The following is a 17706-nucleotide window of genomic DNA, read 5'->3' on the forward strand; positions in this document are numbered from 1 at the left end:
GTAGATCAGGCTGACTCAGCCAGAAAGAAGCTAATCTTCAGGCTCCTTCCCACAGTATATTTAGTTTCTTCTTTCAGTCATGCTTTTTTGTATCTTCTTCTACTTTTCCTTAAAAAAGCTAAGAAACATATTTAAAGAAAAGTCTTGATGTAAAGTTATTCGAAAACCTGCATAACCCATGAAATACAGGATTGCTTCATTATTTATTAAGTGCTAGCAAGTGTTTGTTGCTATTGGAAAGCCATAGCAAATGTGGACTCCCATCCATAGTCCTCAGCTTTAAGTTAGACTGCTTTGGTGGCAGTCTTGACTGTCTTGTAGTGTGACAAAGTCCTTCATTAGGGGCCAAATTTTGCTATTCTTTTTTTGACTGAACGATGTATGATTTCAGAAATGATTCTACTAAAATAGCCTTATGTGAATACCAGTGACCTGAACTTTCACAATGCATACTCATCAATCATCTACAATATATACAGCTATAGACAACATATATTTTGCATAACATTAGTGTCTTTTTCCTAAGTCTGTCAAGATACTTTATTTCTATAACCTTCAAGAAAATCTTTCCTCTGAGGTGCCTGATGACATATTCTATCCAGTACCTACTAAGCTTGTTACATCAACATTCAGTGTTTTGGCAGACAGCTGCCTAACACCCCCTGCTTTTGAAGCGTGACTGTAATGGGACTATCAAATGTCATTATGAAAGACATTTCAAGGTTGTTCTGAAATGAAAATCCTTTTTAAAATCTCCTTATTAGATTTTCATGCTAAAATACACACAGGGAAATCTGCCACCCAAAACACAATTACATGCAGATTTTGTTTAGTTTCTTAATAGTCACACTTTCCTTTACTGACTATATGAACACATTAAAATTGTCCAGGGAACAGTATAGACAAGAACATGCTGTCAAAATGTTCATAATATATCCGAACAAAAAGAGAGAGACGTAACATTTACAAATACAAGAACCACAGCCTGCCTAACTGAGTATCGGTGTCAGTGTAATCAGTATCGGCAGTGTCAGCCAGAACACGGTACACAAAATCTTCTACAGGGCGGGTGGGTGTTTTCCTTGACATTTTTACAAGCACATTGTATAATAAAGGACTCCCAAGCAAGTTTTCAGATGACAACTGGGAGGACCAGTTCTCTGGTGGAAGGACAAGAAGCAACGGACACAAGTTGAAACAGACGTTCAGGCTGGATATAAAGAAAAGGATTCTTGCCCTGAGGACAGTCAAAGAGTGGAACCAGTGAGGTTCGGAGGGCTCCATCTTCAGAGGGTTTCAAGACCTGCCTGGAGAAAGCCCTGAGCAGCTTGGTCTGATCCCAGGGATGGCCCTGTTTTGGGAAGGGGGCTGGACCAAAGACCTCCTGAAGCCCCTTCCTGCCTGAGTGACTCTTTGGTCCTGTAATTAGAGGCCTTTTAATAGAAATAGTAAGATTAAAAAAAAAAATCAGCTCAAACCTCACAATGTTTAGTTGTTCTTAGGGACAGTCCTTAAAGATGACTCAGTTCAAATGGAATCACTTTGTTTAGTGAGTTTCTCCTGGTACTCCTGGTGTAACCTGCTTCAGCGAGTCAACAGAAAATGACATTTTTTCTACTAACGACTCTCACCAGTCACTCTTAACATAGAGTAACCCCATCAGAATTAAACCTGAGTGCATAATGTTTGAATGACCCAACCGTTTAATAAATCTTACTCTAAATGCCCATTTGTGGACAGCTGCTTTTTATTTGAAGCAAAAGGGTTAGTGTCTTTTATTGCCTGTTCCTTAAATAAATTGCTTCCAAATGCTGGCTTCATTTACATATTTTGAAAATTAGTTCTCTTACCTAATTATATACTGTGAAAAAAATGTATTTCTTGCCTTTAAGTTTTATGGGTTCCTGAGAACTCACTTAAAGTTTTGATTTCTTCAGTTCATACAATGTAATTTTCAGCATTCACTACTTTAAAAAGCTCCAATCACATTTTATTCTTACTCTTCCCTTCTCTAGCATCTAATCTGTTCTCCAGAAAGTCAGAGTCTTTCCCTGGCTTTAGCAGCTTTCCATCACCCATTTATGAGCTTTACAAAACCAATACACAATAAACACGATTAACTATGTATATAAATATATATATATATATCTTCAGGTAACATATATTACATATATACAATACCATTTTTATATAATGCCATTATAAATATATGTATGCTTATATACATCAACACCGATATATGTAATAGTATTATAGTATTTCCAATTGTATTTTCCCTCCTATTCTAACCTCAGCTATTCCTATGCTATCTGTGGCATTTGTTAAGCAGATTTTCACTGATTTTCCATGGCAGTGATCAATTTACTAAGAGTGACAACAAATTTACTCTGAAATGTATATGAACAATTATCATTGTTCTGTCCAGTTTTTCTATCTTCTGTTTATGAACACTAGAGTAGCTATGACTCTGCTGAAGTCAATAAAGTTATAATAATTTTAAATAGGTAAAGATTTAATCTGCTGTATTTGTACCTACTCATATGCCTACAATAAGACAAGATTGGTATTTATTACAGTTTTCTCTAACACTGACTAATTTAAAGAACCAACTGACTGTAGGGTTGCTGCTTCTCTATACAGTCCTGTACAATGTCAGAATGACTTCAGATAATTGGAGCAATTTGTCAACCTGCTTTTATCCTAGAAATTGAGCACATATTCTTTGATTTCCTTGTTAAACCCTCTCTAAGCCAAAAAGGAAGGTGTTATCTCTGGCTAGCTTATAGACTTTAATGTTCTATCAAATGAGGAGAGAAAGATTTAGCAACCAAAGAGCTTTTTTAAGGAGATGCAGGAAATTATGTCCCTCTTGGGAAAACTTCTGAATTTTTTCAGTCAGTTCTGCTTAGCTGTTCTGTAAGTTCTGTTTCACTCCAGTTCCATTGGACTGACAAATATAGAAATTATCCATTATTCATGTAATGAAAATGCCAGTTCAGCCTGAGTTCTGAAACAGGACAGATTTTTCATCCTTTTTAGAATGTGTTTGCTGAACATGTATCCTAGAAGATTTTTTTTCTATTGTATACAGCCTTGGGAGAAATGCCCTTCTAGCCAGTATGTTTTTCTCCTGCATCACATTGCTCCCTGTAGTTATACACATTTCATTAATAATGTAAATAAACCAAATAAAAGTCTCTATATTATGTATGCATACATTCAAACCAGCTACTTCAAACCAGCTACTTCTTTAATAAATTCCTTGCCATGATCCTATTGAGCCTGACTGCACTGGAATTCTGCTATTTGTAAGAGATTCCAAATCAACCCCTTACATCTTCCTGTAGGTGATGGTTCTAACTAAAACATACAAGGAATACAGCTACATTTTAGACTATCACAAGTGTTGCTGACAGACTAACGCAGTGATTAGAACAATCCACATTATTTTTAACCTTTTTAAAAAGGGGTCCTGATTTTTTTATAATTGTCAAGAAGCAATATTGCCTTGTGACTTCACATAATTTTCCTGTTTTCTCTCTTTCTCTCTGAATTCTTCATTCAAAGTCTTTGGAGACGAAATAAGAAAGCACACTCAAAACTAGCAGTCATGATAGAGACTTCAGCATTTGGGCAGGCAGGAAGTAAGGGAATCTCTTATCTCGCTAGTTTGTTTATCAGAAACCAATGAAATAAAACATTTTTTAGCCTTATTTACCTCTAAAAACTAACATGGCAAGAAAAAGCAGAAATGCCCTGAAAATAGCTGAAGGAGCCAATCTGCCTGCAGGCACATTGCTCTAGGTTCTTGGGGAAATCAGACATCATTCCTACCAACTGAAGGAGGCAATGTTGGTAACCCCGTTATAAAAGAAAGCTCTGCTACGACTCTGCTGCTTGAGGTGTTTTGTTTTAAGATGCAAATGCAAACCAAAGGACTTGATCATTTGTGACTTAAAAATCCCAGTTCAATTTTTTTCATTTGTAGTAGGTTTTTCCTAGGTTTCTGGCCTACATCCAGTTAAAACAACTATATATGACTACTTACCTAAACATTCTCTTTCTGCTCAGTTGATTATGGTATTATTCATTTTCTCTCCTGAAGTGTTGAAATACTTTTGTACACTATTAAAAAGTTCCTTGCCTTTTCCCTGAGGTAGCTGCATTTCAATGATGAGTGATGTAATTCCTTCAATAGAATAGTTTGTAATTGGTTTGTAAAGTTTAGCATGCACTCTGGGATCTTTTCAGGAAAGGCTATAAACAAGTATCCATCATTCTTACTCTCTAATATGTCATTCCTGGACCTTTCCTTAGCAGGTCTAAAAATTCCACAGCTGTGATTAAACATTACCATGCCACGGTGTATTGAAACAATGTCATGATGTAAGGCCAAGAATTTTCATCAGTCAGTAGGGAAGCCAGGAAGTGAAAAAAGATTCAATCTATTCACCTTAGAAATACAAAAGAAAGAACCCTGTGTTGAAACCAGCACTGACTCATCTGAGAGCAGCTATGGAGAAAGGGGAGTCTAAAAGTTTTATTGGAGTATAAACTCCAAGGTTTGGCTTTTGGTATGGTTAGGGAACTCAGTAATATGATTAGAAAGGGAAATGTAATTGGGAAATGTGACACTTGGAAAAAGAAGTTAATTATCCAAAGACTAGAAATTAGTAACAACCAAGTCTGCTTCACATCAACAGTAGCATAGTTCTTCACTTAATAGTCAGGGAAGCAGTAAAAAGATGCTACTACTTTTGACTTTGCTAAGTAATGAGTATGTTACTTTAAGGATGTAAAGGAAAATAACCTTACATGACTGACCACGGAATAATTTAATATAATTAAACAAGGAAAAACAAAAGGAAGTCTGTAACTAAGAGTCACTATTCTAAAATGACAAGCTTTAATAATTAAGAGAAAAATTGAATGAAAGAAATCAAACTGGAAGGGATTTTAGGATGTGGATGTGAAAGAGTTCCTAATTCAGGTCAAAAGGGGATGAAAATATTTGATCGTGGTTAAAGGTGGAAGCATGGGAATGAATGCATGCAGGAATAGGCTTCAAGCCTAATTGGTTAAATAACCATCTCAAGCAAGATACTATGAATATGCAGAGTGTCAAAAAATAATAGAAAAAAAGACTGATCTGTAAGAAAGTTATGTGCTAGAAGTTAGAACATACAACATAAAATAAGAGCTGTTAAAATCAATTTGAAATAGTCTTAATAAAGATAGTAAAACATAGAATCATAGAATTGTTTAGGTTGGAAAAGACCTTTAAGATCATCCAGTCCAACCACTAACCTAACATTACCAAGTCCACCACTAAACCAATTAAGGGTAGAGTAGCACAGAGCAAAAAGTTTTGCATGTGTGTTCAAAAATACAAGAAGGTAAGCAGCAGGAGCTCTGTAACGTTAAGCTGGGATAACGTTTAAAAACAACGGGCCTATGATGATTTTGGCCATGATGGCAAAGGCAGTACATCTCGCTACGTTACTGCAGTGTCCGTCTCCATTTTTAAACAAGAAAAATGAAGCACGGTGAATCTACTTAGACTCCCATGCAGCTTTTGATGTTATGTTATGTGGAAAAGTATGAACTAAGCTGGAAATGATGGAATTGGCAGAGAAAACGAGGTGAACAAGAAACTGAATAAAGGTTAGATAGTCATATATCATACTGAAAAGGAATAGTATCAGGTTAAAAGTAAGTCACTAATTTCGCTTCCTGAAAGATCAATCTTGGGGCTGGTTTTACTTAGTGTTTTTACCAATATCCTTGCCATCACTCTGATGACAACATGAAGTCAGGAGACATCATGCAGGGGGAACAAAATGACCAGAACATGAGGAACAGGCATGCAAAGTGGACCAGTAAAAACAATAAAACACTACCGAATTCTCACTTTATAGTCAGTTATTTGGAAACCATTGAGGAAAAACTGAGGAAAAACAGCTGATCACAAAATGGTAAGAAACCACTTTTGCGAGGAAAATGCAAACATGATCCTGGGATGTACCAGGAAAGTTCCAGGACAGATAATGAAGCCAGTAAATTCTGCAAAGCATCAGTAAGGCGTTACCTGGAGTATTTTGTACAAGTCACAGTCAGGGTGAAGTCAGACTTGAATCCATATGCGGAAAGTCTAAAAGAGTGGTAAGAGAAATGAAAAGAATGTCTTATGACAGGAAACTTTTAAGAGCATGTCTTATTTAGTCAGGCAAAACAAAGGCTGATGAGACCCTTCCTTTGCCTACAAATCCATCAAGCAAAAACTATGAAAAGAACCGCTTAAGCTTACATACTTGCCAGAAGAATAAGTGAGTATAAAACCTATCACCACCACATTTAGGCTAGGAATTACAAGGTTTCCAATCATTAGAGCACTAAGTGTTATAATAGCTTTTCATTAGAAGCATTGATGGCAAGAAACCTAGCTACTTTTAGGAAGATACTTGCTCAGTTTAAGAAAGAGATTAGATGATGTGGTTGCCTGCTGGACTACATAGGTAAAGAGATTTCTTCCAGACCTCTCTTAGCAGTTCTGTCCTTGCAGTGATCCTGGTGGCTCCACTTCCTCAGATGCACCGAAACTGGAGTATTCACGGGTTCAGCACAGGCCTACATCTCATCTGGGATGCGGAGGGCCAGACACAGCCATGAAATGTTTGAGAAGTTTATGGTGGAGACCTCTGAGGGCTGACAAGCAGCTAGGAAGTTACGGGTTAAGCATCGCTGTATGAGAGGAACGGCACTGAATTCCAAATGGGATAGAGCCATACAGCTTAGTTAGTGTAAACAAATGGTTATGATTCCTGTCAAGAACAATTTTTCATCTCCATAAAGCCTAGTTTAATAACATGGCACAGGCACCACTGAAAACAGGAATATTAGCTTTCCAACAATTTCCCAAAATTGAAATAGAATCTGTTTTGGCAAAAACAGTACAGTTGTCTACCAAGAAAAACATTTTAGGTAGTTACATAAGCAATAAAAATAAATGTTTTATAAAATTCACCCAGAAGGACTTATAAGTATTAAAAAACCAATAATAATTAACCAGATTTCATGAAGTATGAAACAGCCAAAAATAACAACCAGTACAGCTGAAGATGGTGAAGTCATTTCTTCTACTGCACTCCAAAGCCCGACCACCTGTAGAGATTAAAAAAATATATCCAAAGAATTAATTTTCCTAATATGGACACAGTGCAAAATTCTGTCTCTTAACATGACTTCATTTTGCCAAAGTAATGGAATTTTATGCAAACTTAATATGCTTTACAAGTACTTGTTCCTCTGGCGCAGAAGCAAATCATTGGGAAGACAGATGAAATGAAGGAGTATCTACTGGGTTTCCTTTTGCATTGAAAAAATGGTATTGTCTCCAGCCAGGCTCCTGCTCACTACTGCCCCCTGAAGCAGCCTATCTTGCTCCACTGATGAATTTAATTTAGGAAGAGCAGACATTGTATACCTCTGTCAGAACCCACCATTCTGACAAAAAAAGTGATAATCCTACTCTGCATCAGCCACGGGATTTCTAGTAAGGGAAACCATTAGTATCTTCTCACAGGCTGAGATCTCATTTAGTCTGTATGCAGACACCATGTTGAAAGACAGAATAACTCCTATCAGAACAGGTTCAGTAAAGAGCACAATAAGGACATAAATTAGGCCGCAGCAATGGTCCATTTTGTTGGCGAAATGAAGGTTGAGATGGGTTATGACAACACTTCATATGGGGGGATACATTAAAAGCAAATAATTTTTTACACTAAAAGGTAGTACTAACACAAGATCAGGCCCATGAATAAATTTACTCTGGAAATTGAAGTTTTCTGAACCTCTGAGTTTCTAGAATTGCTTTACATGCTAGACAGTGGAGCAAGGAGCCTAAACTGTTTTAAGATAAAGCTTGATGGTTTCATTTCTGTGATCCTTGAGTTAAAATCTCCTCTTTGGATATCTGATTATTAACCTCTGGATATCTGATTGCATTGACTTACCCCAAAAGATTGGACATAAAGGACACTTGCTTACTAGTGGCTGATCATAATCCTTTGCACGTATTTCTGGTATATTGATTATGGTTCTTCATAATTTCTGTTGGCTACTTGAAAAGGCATTGGCTTTGAGGCTATAAAGAGTAGCATGTTGATTTTGCTTGGAAATGTTGAAGGTGGGCCACGGCTAAAAGCAGCTGTAAGGCAGGATGAACTAATACTGAATTTCCAGCTAAGTCTTCCAGATACCTGGCTGGTGAGCTGGTGCCCAGCACTTGGGTCAGGTAACACCAGTCACCACATCTGCAGTGACAATGGAATTGTCCCCTGCTGTAAGAGTCACAGAGATTCAGCGTTTGCTGATCTTTTTTTGCCCGTGGTGTGCAGGCATTGTCCTTTCTCTAAGAATTTACCCAAACAAATTTCTTGTTACTGCAAGGACTAAGTACATTGATGACATCTTTTTTTCCTCATATGGGTATGCGGAATAGATGTTCTATGAGCTTTCAGGACAAAGTATCTATTTTGCAGTTCTTTGCAATGGAGGGTAAAGGGTGAGACCACGCCCCCCATGAAGCAGTAACTCCCTTTCTGTGTTTTCCTGTATTCCTATGCAAAGCTGACCTACGGTGGATACAGAAATAAACAGAATAAACCTAGCTTCAAAATGAGCTAGCTGCATTCATGAACTATAAGCTGGTCAAAAATCAAGTTGTTCTTCTGTAGGAATGGAAGATACCCTCTGTTTTACAGAGGCCATTTACAGTTGCAAGTGGAAAATGGAAATTCGCTATCTTTCCCTAGCTCCAGAGCCAAATATGGAGGCCAGCAAACAAGATACACCTCAACCCTTAAATGTACTTAAGGCAATGTGGTGGATTGACCCTGGCTGGATGCCAAGTGCCCACCAAAGCCTCTCTGTCACTCCCCTTCTCAACTGGACAGGGGAGAGAAAATATAATGAAAAAGCTCGTGGGTTGAGATAAGGACAGGGAGATCACTCAGCAATGACCGCCACATTCAAAGCAGACTCGACTTGGGGAAAATCAGTTTAATTTATTACCAATCAAAACTGAGTAGGGTAACAAGAAATAAAATCAAATCTTAAAACACCACCCCCCCACCCCTCGCTTCTTTCCGGGCTCAACTCCACTCCTGATTTTCTCTACGTCCTCCCCCGTGAGCAGTGCAGGGGGACGGGGAATGGGGGTTGGGGTCAGTTCATCACACGTCGTCTCTGCTGCTCCTTCCTCCTCAGGAGAGGACGCCTCACACTCTTCCCCTGCTCCAGCGTGGGGTCCCTCCCACGGGAGACAGTCCTCCATGAACTTCTCCAACATTGGTCCTTCCCACAGGCTGCAGTTCTTCACAAACTGCTCCAGCGCGTGTCCCCCCCACGGGGTGCAGCCCTTCAGGAGCAGGCTGCTCCTGCGTGGGTCCCCCGCGGGGTCACAGGTGCTGCCAGCAAACCTGCTCCAGCCTGGGCTTCTCTCTCCGTGGGTCCACAGGTCCTGCCAGGAGCCTGCTCCAGTGCGGGCTTCCCCTGGGTCACAGCCTCCTTCGGGCACGTCCCCCTGCTCCGGCGTGGGGCCCTCCCCGGGTGCAGGTGGGTCTCTGCTTCCCCGTGGGCCTCCATGGGTGCAGGGGCACAGCTGCCGCACCAGGGGCTGCTCCAGGGGCTGCAGGGGAACCTCTGCTCCGCGCCTGGAGCACCTCCTGCCCTCCTTCCCCACTGACCTTGGTGTCTGCAGGGTCGTTCCTCTCACATGTTCTCACTCCTCACTCCAGCTGCAGTTTGTATCAGGTTCTTCCCCCCCTCCCCTTCTTAAATATGTTATCCCAGAGGCGCTACCACCATTGCTGATGGGCTTGGCCTTGGCCAGCGGTGGGTCTTTCTTGGAGCCAGCTGGCGTTGGCTCTATTGGCCATAGGGGAAGCTTCTAGCAGCTTCTCACAGAAGCGGCTCCTGCAGCCCCTGCCCTGCTACCAAAACCATGCCATGCAAACCCAAGACAGGCAACAAAGATTAATCTAGTGTAGACATGTTCTTTTTGGTTCTCTTCTCCCAAAACTGATGTTCTTTGAAATTATTATAAAAATAACATTTTAAGATTCTGCCCTGTTTATTAGTGTCATAGAACCATAGAAACATAGAATCATAGAATCATAGAATGCTTTGGGTTGGAAGGGACCTTTAGAGGTCATCTAGCCCAACCCCCCTGCAGTGAGCAGGGACAGCTTTAACCAGATCAGGGTGCTCAGAGCCCCATCCAACCTGACCTGGAATGTTGCCAGGGATGGGGCCTCCACTACCGCTCTCGGCAACCTGTTCCAGTGCTTCACCACCTTCATTGTAAAAAATTTCTTCCTTATATCCAGTCTAAATCTATTCTTCTTTAGTTTAAAACCATTACTTCTCATCCTGTCACAACAGGCCTTGCTAAGAAGATTGCCCCCATCCTTCCTATAGGCCCCCTTTAAGTCCTGGAAGGCCACAATAAGGTCTCCTCGCAGCCTTCTCTTCTCCAGGCTGCACAACCCCAACTCTTTCAGCCTGTCCTCGTGGCAGAGGTGCTCCAGCCCTCGGATCATTTTTGTGGCCCTCTTCTGGACCCGCTCCAGCAGGTCCATGTCCTTCTTGTGCTGAGGGCCCCAGAGCTGGACGCAGTGCTCCAGGTGAATGTACACAAGTCTATGGGACCGAATGAGATGCATCCCAGAGTCCTGAGGGAATTAGCTGATGTAGTTGCCAAGCCACTCTCCATGATATTTGAAAAGTCATGGCAGTCAGGTGAAGTCCCTGGGGACTGGAAGAAGGGGAATGTTGTGCCCATTTTTAAAAAGGGAAGAAAGGAGGACCCTGGGAACTATCGACCTGTCAGCCTCACCTCTGTGCCTGGGAGGATCATGGAGCAGATCCTCCTAGAAGCTATGCTCAAGCACATGGAGGACAGGGAGGTGATTCGAGACAGCCAGCACGGCTTCACCGAGGGCAAGTCCTGCCTGACCAACCTAGTGGCCTTCTCAGATGCAGTGCCTACATCAGTGGACAAGAGAAAAGCAATGGATGTCATCTATTTGGACTTCTGTAAAGCCTTCGACACAGTCCCCCACAACATCCTTCTCTCTAAATTGGGGAGATATGGATTTGATGGGTGGACTGTTCAGTGGATGAAGAATTGGCTGGATGGTCACATCCGGAGGGTCGTGGTCAATGGCTCGATGTGCACATGGAGACCAGTGACAATCACCCTTTTCCTTCACTGACCTAGACATTGATCTCACTCTCAGAATTTGAGTGTTCGGTGCATTAATAATTGAACACAGACATTTCATGGGAATCAGAGCTTGCACGCCTCTCTCTCCTGCTTTTGATCAGAATTTGTGTGTTCATTTCTGTTTTGTTGTGCAGAGATTATTAATCTGATCTTTCCCCTGGAATTTCCCCTCAGTTGTCACTTTTGCAGACCCTCATTTTCCTTTGAATTTGGAACTTCACAGGGTTGGGCCGAAGGATGCTCTCAAGTGTTGCTGGCAAAGAATCACAGAAACATATTCATTCATCACTGGGAAAATAGAGCTTCAAGTATCAATGTACGTCTTTCCCCTGCGTGCTTCGCTGTAGAATTGCCACACAGAAACTTCCTCAGCACGTCTTTCAGTTGGCGTCCTGCTAACTTGCCATGCAAAGGTGATACTTCTCATGACAGAGAAGCAATTAATTTGGGAAGCTGACACAAAAATAATTAGCGAGAGCAGCAGGTCCCTTTCACAACAATCTTCAGGGACAGCTGGGTCGCCTACTGTGGGGATCGCTAGGCTCACCCAAACTGACCTTTCCTGACTAGCCAAGATTTGCCATGTGGCTCAATTAAATCAGCGTGATGAAAGCAGACGTCGGAATGTCACTGAAAACGGCTGCTGTCCCCGCGAGGCAGCGCCGCCGCTTCACCCACCGCGAGGCCGACGGGGGCTCCGCGTGGCCGGCGGCCGTTAGACTCGCGCTAGGGGCGGGGCCAGCCCGGCGCCCTCCCATTGGCGGGGTCGGTGGCGCGCCCCCGCCGCCCCGCGCGGGGCGGGCCTTCCCCTGGCGGCCCTTGGCCCCGCCCCTTTGCCGCGCCGCGGCCGGCCGGGCGCGCCTGCGCATGCGCGCCCCGGGGCGGGAAGGGATGGCGGCGCCTGGGGTGGCGGCGCCCGGGCTGCCGACGCCGCGGTACGAGCACGTGGGGCGGCAGGGGCTGTTCCGGGATGTGTACGAGCCGGCCGAGGACACCTTCCTGCTGCTGGATGCCCTGGAGCGGGACGCGGCCCGCCTGAGGGAGGCTGGGTAGGCGCGGCGGGGAAGGGCGTGGGGAGCAGCCCTCGCCGGGGGGGGGGGCTGGGCCAACGGTTCCCGCCGCCGGGAGGGGGCAGCTGCCCCGTCCCTCGGGCCCGGGGTGTGGAGGCGCCGGGGAGGGGGTGTCGAGCCCCGCGGCCGCTGGTCCCGGGGGCTGCGGGCCGGGTTTCAGGCCCTGGTGGGCGGGGGGAGGCGGTGCCCCCCCCCGGCCGGGCGGCGGGCTGAGGGAGCGCGGCAGCGCGGTGCCCGCGGCTCTGCTCAGGGGGGCTTCGGCCCCCGCCTGTTGGCTGCCGGGTGGGAGGGTGATTGCAGGAGCGGCTGTGCCGAGGGCTGCCGCTTAGTTTGCTGGCCAGCAGCGCGCGTTTGAATGCGGTAAAACCTCCGTGTCTCGGCCCTGAAGAAGCTACAGGAGTTGCGTGGTTGCTTCGGTCACCGCCCGCTGCCGGTGGCTGTCGTCTCCACAGCCGTCAACGTAACTACAAACGCCGTAGAAATCGCCCAAGGAGTTAACCTTATGCGTGATTATTTTGCAATTGCCTGCCACTGCTGTTTGTCCAGAGCTAGCTGAAACCCTCCCGAGGTATTCCGCATTTGAGTCGTGCTTTCGTTGTGTGGCTTCGTGGTCATCTGCTGTGACTTCTGTTGGAGTTTGATCTTGCTGCAATAAATGTGTAACAAATGCTGTGGAAATGTAGCCTGTACTGTTGAGCTTGTGTAGTTAACGGAAACTGTAATGTTAGGCACACGGGGAAACATAGGTGTTTCCCAGAGTGGCTTGTGATAGCCAGGAATTGTCTGTATGGGCACAAGTAGACCTGGCAGCCATTAGGCAACAGATGACAGAATGTGGGCTTTGAGGGCCGTACGATCAGCAAGAGTTTCAGCCTCTTTGGGAGAAGGACACCTCGGCAGCAGGTTTCATAACACTGTCTTGACTAATTCTGCGTCCGTTGCAGGTGATCGTATGTGTTACAGATAAAAGTCATCCAGAGTTTTCTCTCTTTAGAGTTGATATCTGCCTTGAAATAGGATCTGGATCTGGTGTGGTTTCAACATTTCTAGCTTCTTCCATTATCGGATCCAGTGCACTGTACATGTAAGTATAATAGTACTTACTTAAATTGTTGCATGCAATAATAAAGAATACTTAGTCCTCACATAAATACTTTATATTTTCACATTTTAAGAACTGTTCTTTTCACAAAGAAATATTGCCTCAATTCTACAGATATGGAAATCAAAGTAAAGAGACCCTGAACTATTTACTTCAGGTTCTGTAGCAATTAAGTAGTCATGCAGCTAAATTCCATTTTCCCACTTCTTGGACAAATTGCTAAGCTTACACTTATGTTTGCTGGGTTGAATCCTAAATTTTAGCTACTTACTAGTCTTACTAACTTACATAATATTAGTTATCTGGGTGTTGGCAATAATTGAATTTTATTAGAGACTTGTATGTATATATATTTATGCAGAGCTAGAATTGAAAAGGAACTCCTATACTTCAGCTTTCAGTCAGTCATTAAAACTGCCAGTGTAGCGCTGAGTGGTTTAGCTGCTGATAACATTGCGTGTATTTTACTGGCTATTTTTTGCTATTTACTTGCAAAGGAAAGGATGCAGGAAAGGTTATTTTCATTGAGAGTACATAAATTAGCATGCGGTTCACAGGTTTAAACTTTCAGATACAGTAGCCAGTAACTTACACTTTGTAATATCTTGCTTTTAGATGTACAGATATCAACCCGATGGCAGCTTACTGTACACTGGAGACAGCTCTGCTCAACAATGTTCACCTTCAGCCAGTCATTACTGACTTGGTAAGATAGATGTTTTAATAGTATCTTCTTTATAGTTTTTGTAATTTTTTTAATACTTATTAGAGATACTGAAAAGTGACCAAAAGTCTAGAACAAACGTTCTCTTAATGAGCATGGATGAAAAAAAGAAAACAGCAAAATGCCAAAGTGTTTCTGAAAGAAGGGAAGAACAAACTACTTAAGCACTAAAATTAAAATTTAAGCTTTAAATTAATTGAATTAATTTTAAAAATAAATTATATAGACATAGTTTGGAAAATGCTGCACAAGGAACTCTGCAGTGACCTGACATTGTCATAGCCCTTCCTCTGATGCTACGCAATTCTTGGTTCTCCACTATTTCTGATTTAATTACAAACTGTGTATGTTGTTACTTTTTGGTTTTTACAAAATTTGATGTGGAGAAAATCTTCTCATCTCTTTAGCAAGATATTTCTTTAAAATACCCTGAATATATGTTTATAAAAGATGATGAAGATAGGCAACAATAAATGTGATTTAAAATGGATGGACAACTGCTCGTACTTGAGAACTGAACTGGAGTTGTCACAGATTGGTCATTTCGGGTAACAAGCGTTAACCAATGATAAATTCAAATTCTTTTATATCTAACTCAAATTCTGAGCTGAGCAAGAATAAAGTACTACCTTTGTGTCCGCATATGCGTCTCTTGCTCTTCTACATCCCATACATAACACAGTCTTAAAACTACTAAAACTCTTTTGCTATGCTCAGGTACTTCTTCTTGATGCTTCTCTTGCACATAGAAAGTAAAGTTTAGTGTTCCCGAGTTGGGCTGAAATGCTTGGAATATCCAGCACTGTGTAACTGCATTTTTACACAATGTTTGCATTCTTTGTGTTTCGAAGAAAAAAATAACAAAAGAATCATCATCTATAGGTCAAAGGACTGTCTCCAGGATTAAATGGGAAGGTTGATCTGCTGCTATTTAATCCACCATATGTGGTAACACCTTCTGAAGAGGTAGGAAAAATTTGAAATAGACAATAAAAATGGTATTTCTACTGTCAGAGGAGAGATGGCAAATCAAATCAGCTCTGGTATGAAAACTGCAGGGTTTTTTTTAAATGGTAAAGGATGTTGTAAGACCAGCGCTGTCATAACAGCACTTCTAACAGCACTGTTTTAGTGAAAATGACTTACTAAAGCTGCTTATACATGGGAATAAGGATTGCTAGCTGCTGCTTCTCAGTACCTAGTTTCTCCACCAAGTAAACCATGTAAGACTTCTGTTAGGCATGCTAAGGTATTCTTACAGAAGACTTTAAATGGAAAATGCATTTGTTCCCTGCAAAATAAATATCCTCTGCTTCTGCAGACTCCAGCTCTCAGAATTGGACCCAGGAACACTTAAAGGGTTTACTGGCCACCTAGTATGTTCATCGTGTAGGAAGTAGTTTTGAAGTCATTTTGCTGCATAAACTAATCTGCAGAATCAAAGTTGTCAGACTTGTAACGACAGACACCTAAAGGTAGAGATTATGGTGACATTTCTCTTATACCACTGAAACTTCTATCGTTCTGTATTAAGACAATCTTTGCTTTCATTCTTCCTAGGTGGAAAGCCACGGAATAGAGGCATCCTGGGCTGGTGGCAAAAAGGGCAGAGAAGTAATGGATAGAGTTTTTCCATTAGTACCAGACCTACTTTCACCAGGAGGATTATTCTACTTGGTCACAATTAAAGAAAATAATCCAGGTGATCACTTTCCTTGGACCCTTACATGTGCCAAACCAGATTTAACACTGTATTAATCAAAATGTTGATCACAGCAATGTTCTGTAGATTATCAGACTTCAGTAAACAAGAAAAAGTAGTACATACCATCAATTGAATCTAATGCGGTGATAGCAACTAATTGAAGATTGACAGTAGGTACTGGAATTCATATAGGTGTTCTAGGTCATTTTTTAGAAATGCTACAGGCAGCTAAAGTGTATCTGCATGCTTCATACGAACTGTGGCATCTCTGTGGACTCTTGTGCTTCTCATTTTTCAAGTTTGTGTGGGTGTCTAATCTACAGAGGGTCTTCTACATAACCTGATCTCTCTTGGAATCCTTTTTCCAAATTCATGCCTTGTGCATCCAGTGTATGGTGAGCTAGACCAAAAATACAAGCAAATTTACCAAAACTAAGAACTCTCTAGGCTAGTTTGGAAAATGGTAATATGCAGGTCATGAGCCCAGCAGCTCTGCAAGACTTCAGTTCCAAGTCTGAAAGGTAACTGTAAATCTTCTGCACTAAGTACCGAAGTCAGGCCAGTCATTTTTCGTGAAAGAGAATGGCATTGTAAACTTAAAAGGCAAAAGCCTTTAGCTGGAAATGTGAGGTCTTTCATTTTGGCATGTGTAGAGAAAAGATTTGGACTTGCTCCTCCTGATCTAATGCTTAATAGCTGTATGTTATGTAGTAGTTTCAAGAAGAAAGATTATTCTTTTGCACCTGATTGATTAGGCAGCTTTTGGGAGAAGGTGCTACAGATTTCAGTTTCTCCTACAAATTAGCTTCATAATTGAATTGTTCATTGCTATTAATAATACCAAAATACAGAACCTCAGTTAGTAAATTGTAAACGTTATTTGTTCTTGGTGGAAGACTACTTTGCATAAAAAAACTACTGTCTGAAAGAGTAGGAGGACACAGTTTATAAACTTTGCTTTATAGCTTATGTTTGGTAGGTACTTTAACACTGCCTCTTATAGCCAATTTCTATATAAACTGGGTTGTAACACTGCACTTTCAATTATAGATGAAATTCTGGAAACAATGAAGAAACGTGGCTTAGAAGGCACACGAGTACTTTCCAGGCAAGCAGGACAAGAGATGCTTACTATCCTCAAATTTAGGAAGCCTTGATAACTGCTCTTCACCTTCCAGATACTAGACATGCAGAAAGCTGAACACAGAGTACTGAAGTTGTGAAATCAATTTTTAAGCCAAGATTCTCACCCTCTTAAGGTGTATCCTCACTTCCCGATTACTGCAGTGAAACTGATCAAGACTATTTTTATTCTGGATGTTAACCAGCTATCATCTGTTGTCAGAGCTACAGTTGTCCACTGGCTATCTGCAGGACAGGTGTCGGGGAACTGTGAAATACTCCACCTTGTTGCACTTGCACTTAAGCACTAAAGACTTTTTCCTCTGTAAATAGGTATTTGTATATTTGTCATTGTGACTTATTAAAATAATGTACTTGATACAATTATTCCTGTTTTAATAGCTAGTCTATACCAACGCTGCGTTTAAATGAATAGCTGGAATCAGTGTTACTCATTTTGACGTAGTATCGGGCACTCTTGCAGGTCTAAGGCGCAATTACTGAGTTTGTTTATGTAGTAAGGAAACAGTGTACTTCTGAATAGAAGGAAGTGTAAGGGTATCTCAAGAGCTGTGACAAAGGCAAGCCGTTACTCTCCTGGAGTCTTCTGGGCAAAATATTGTGGTGATTGTGCTCCCTTTTATGCCATTTTCCAAGGAGGGTACTATCATGGAGATGGGGATTAGATTAAGG

At 41.9% G+C, this 17706-nt stretch overlaps 1 protein-coding gene across 1 annotated transcript; it reads left to right on the forward strand.

The window, feature by feature from the left end:
• Nucleotides 1–4077: 4077 nt before the first annotated feature.
• On the forward strand, nucleotides 4078–17048 carry HEMK2 (HemK methyltransferase 2, ETF1 glutamine and histone H4 lysine). The gene is made up of 7 exons (XM_075713001.1): nucleotides 4078–4151; nucleotides 12154–12339; nucleotides 13355–13444; nucleotides 14078–14168; nucleotides 15069–15152; nucleotides 15747–15888; nucleotides 16942–17048. Exons 1-7 carry the CDS (start codon nucleotides 4078–4080, stop codon nucleotides 17046–17048), a joined length of 774 nt encoding a protein of 257 aa, XP_075569116.1.
• Nucleotides 17049–17706: the final 658 nt, after the last annotated feature.

The sequence above is a fragment of the Pelecanus crispus genome, chromosome 1 (genome assembly GCF_030463565.1).
Source record: "Pelecanus crispus isolate bPelCri1 chromosome 1, bPelCri1.pri, whole genome shotgun sequence".
NCBI classification, from domain to species: Eukaryota; Metazoa; Chordata; class Aves; order Pelecaniformes; family Pelecanidae; genus Pelecanus; species Pelecanus crispus.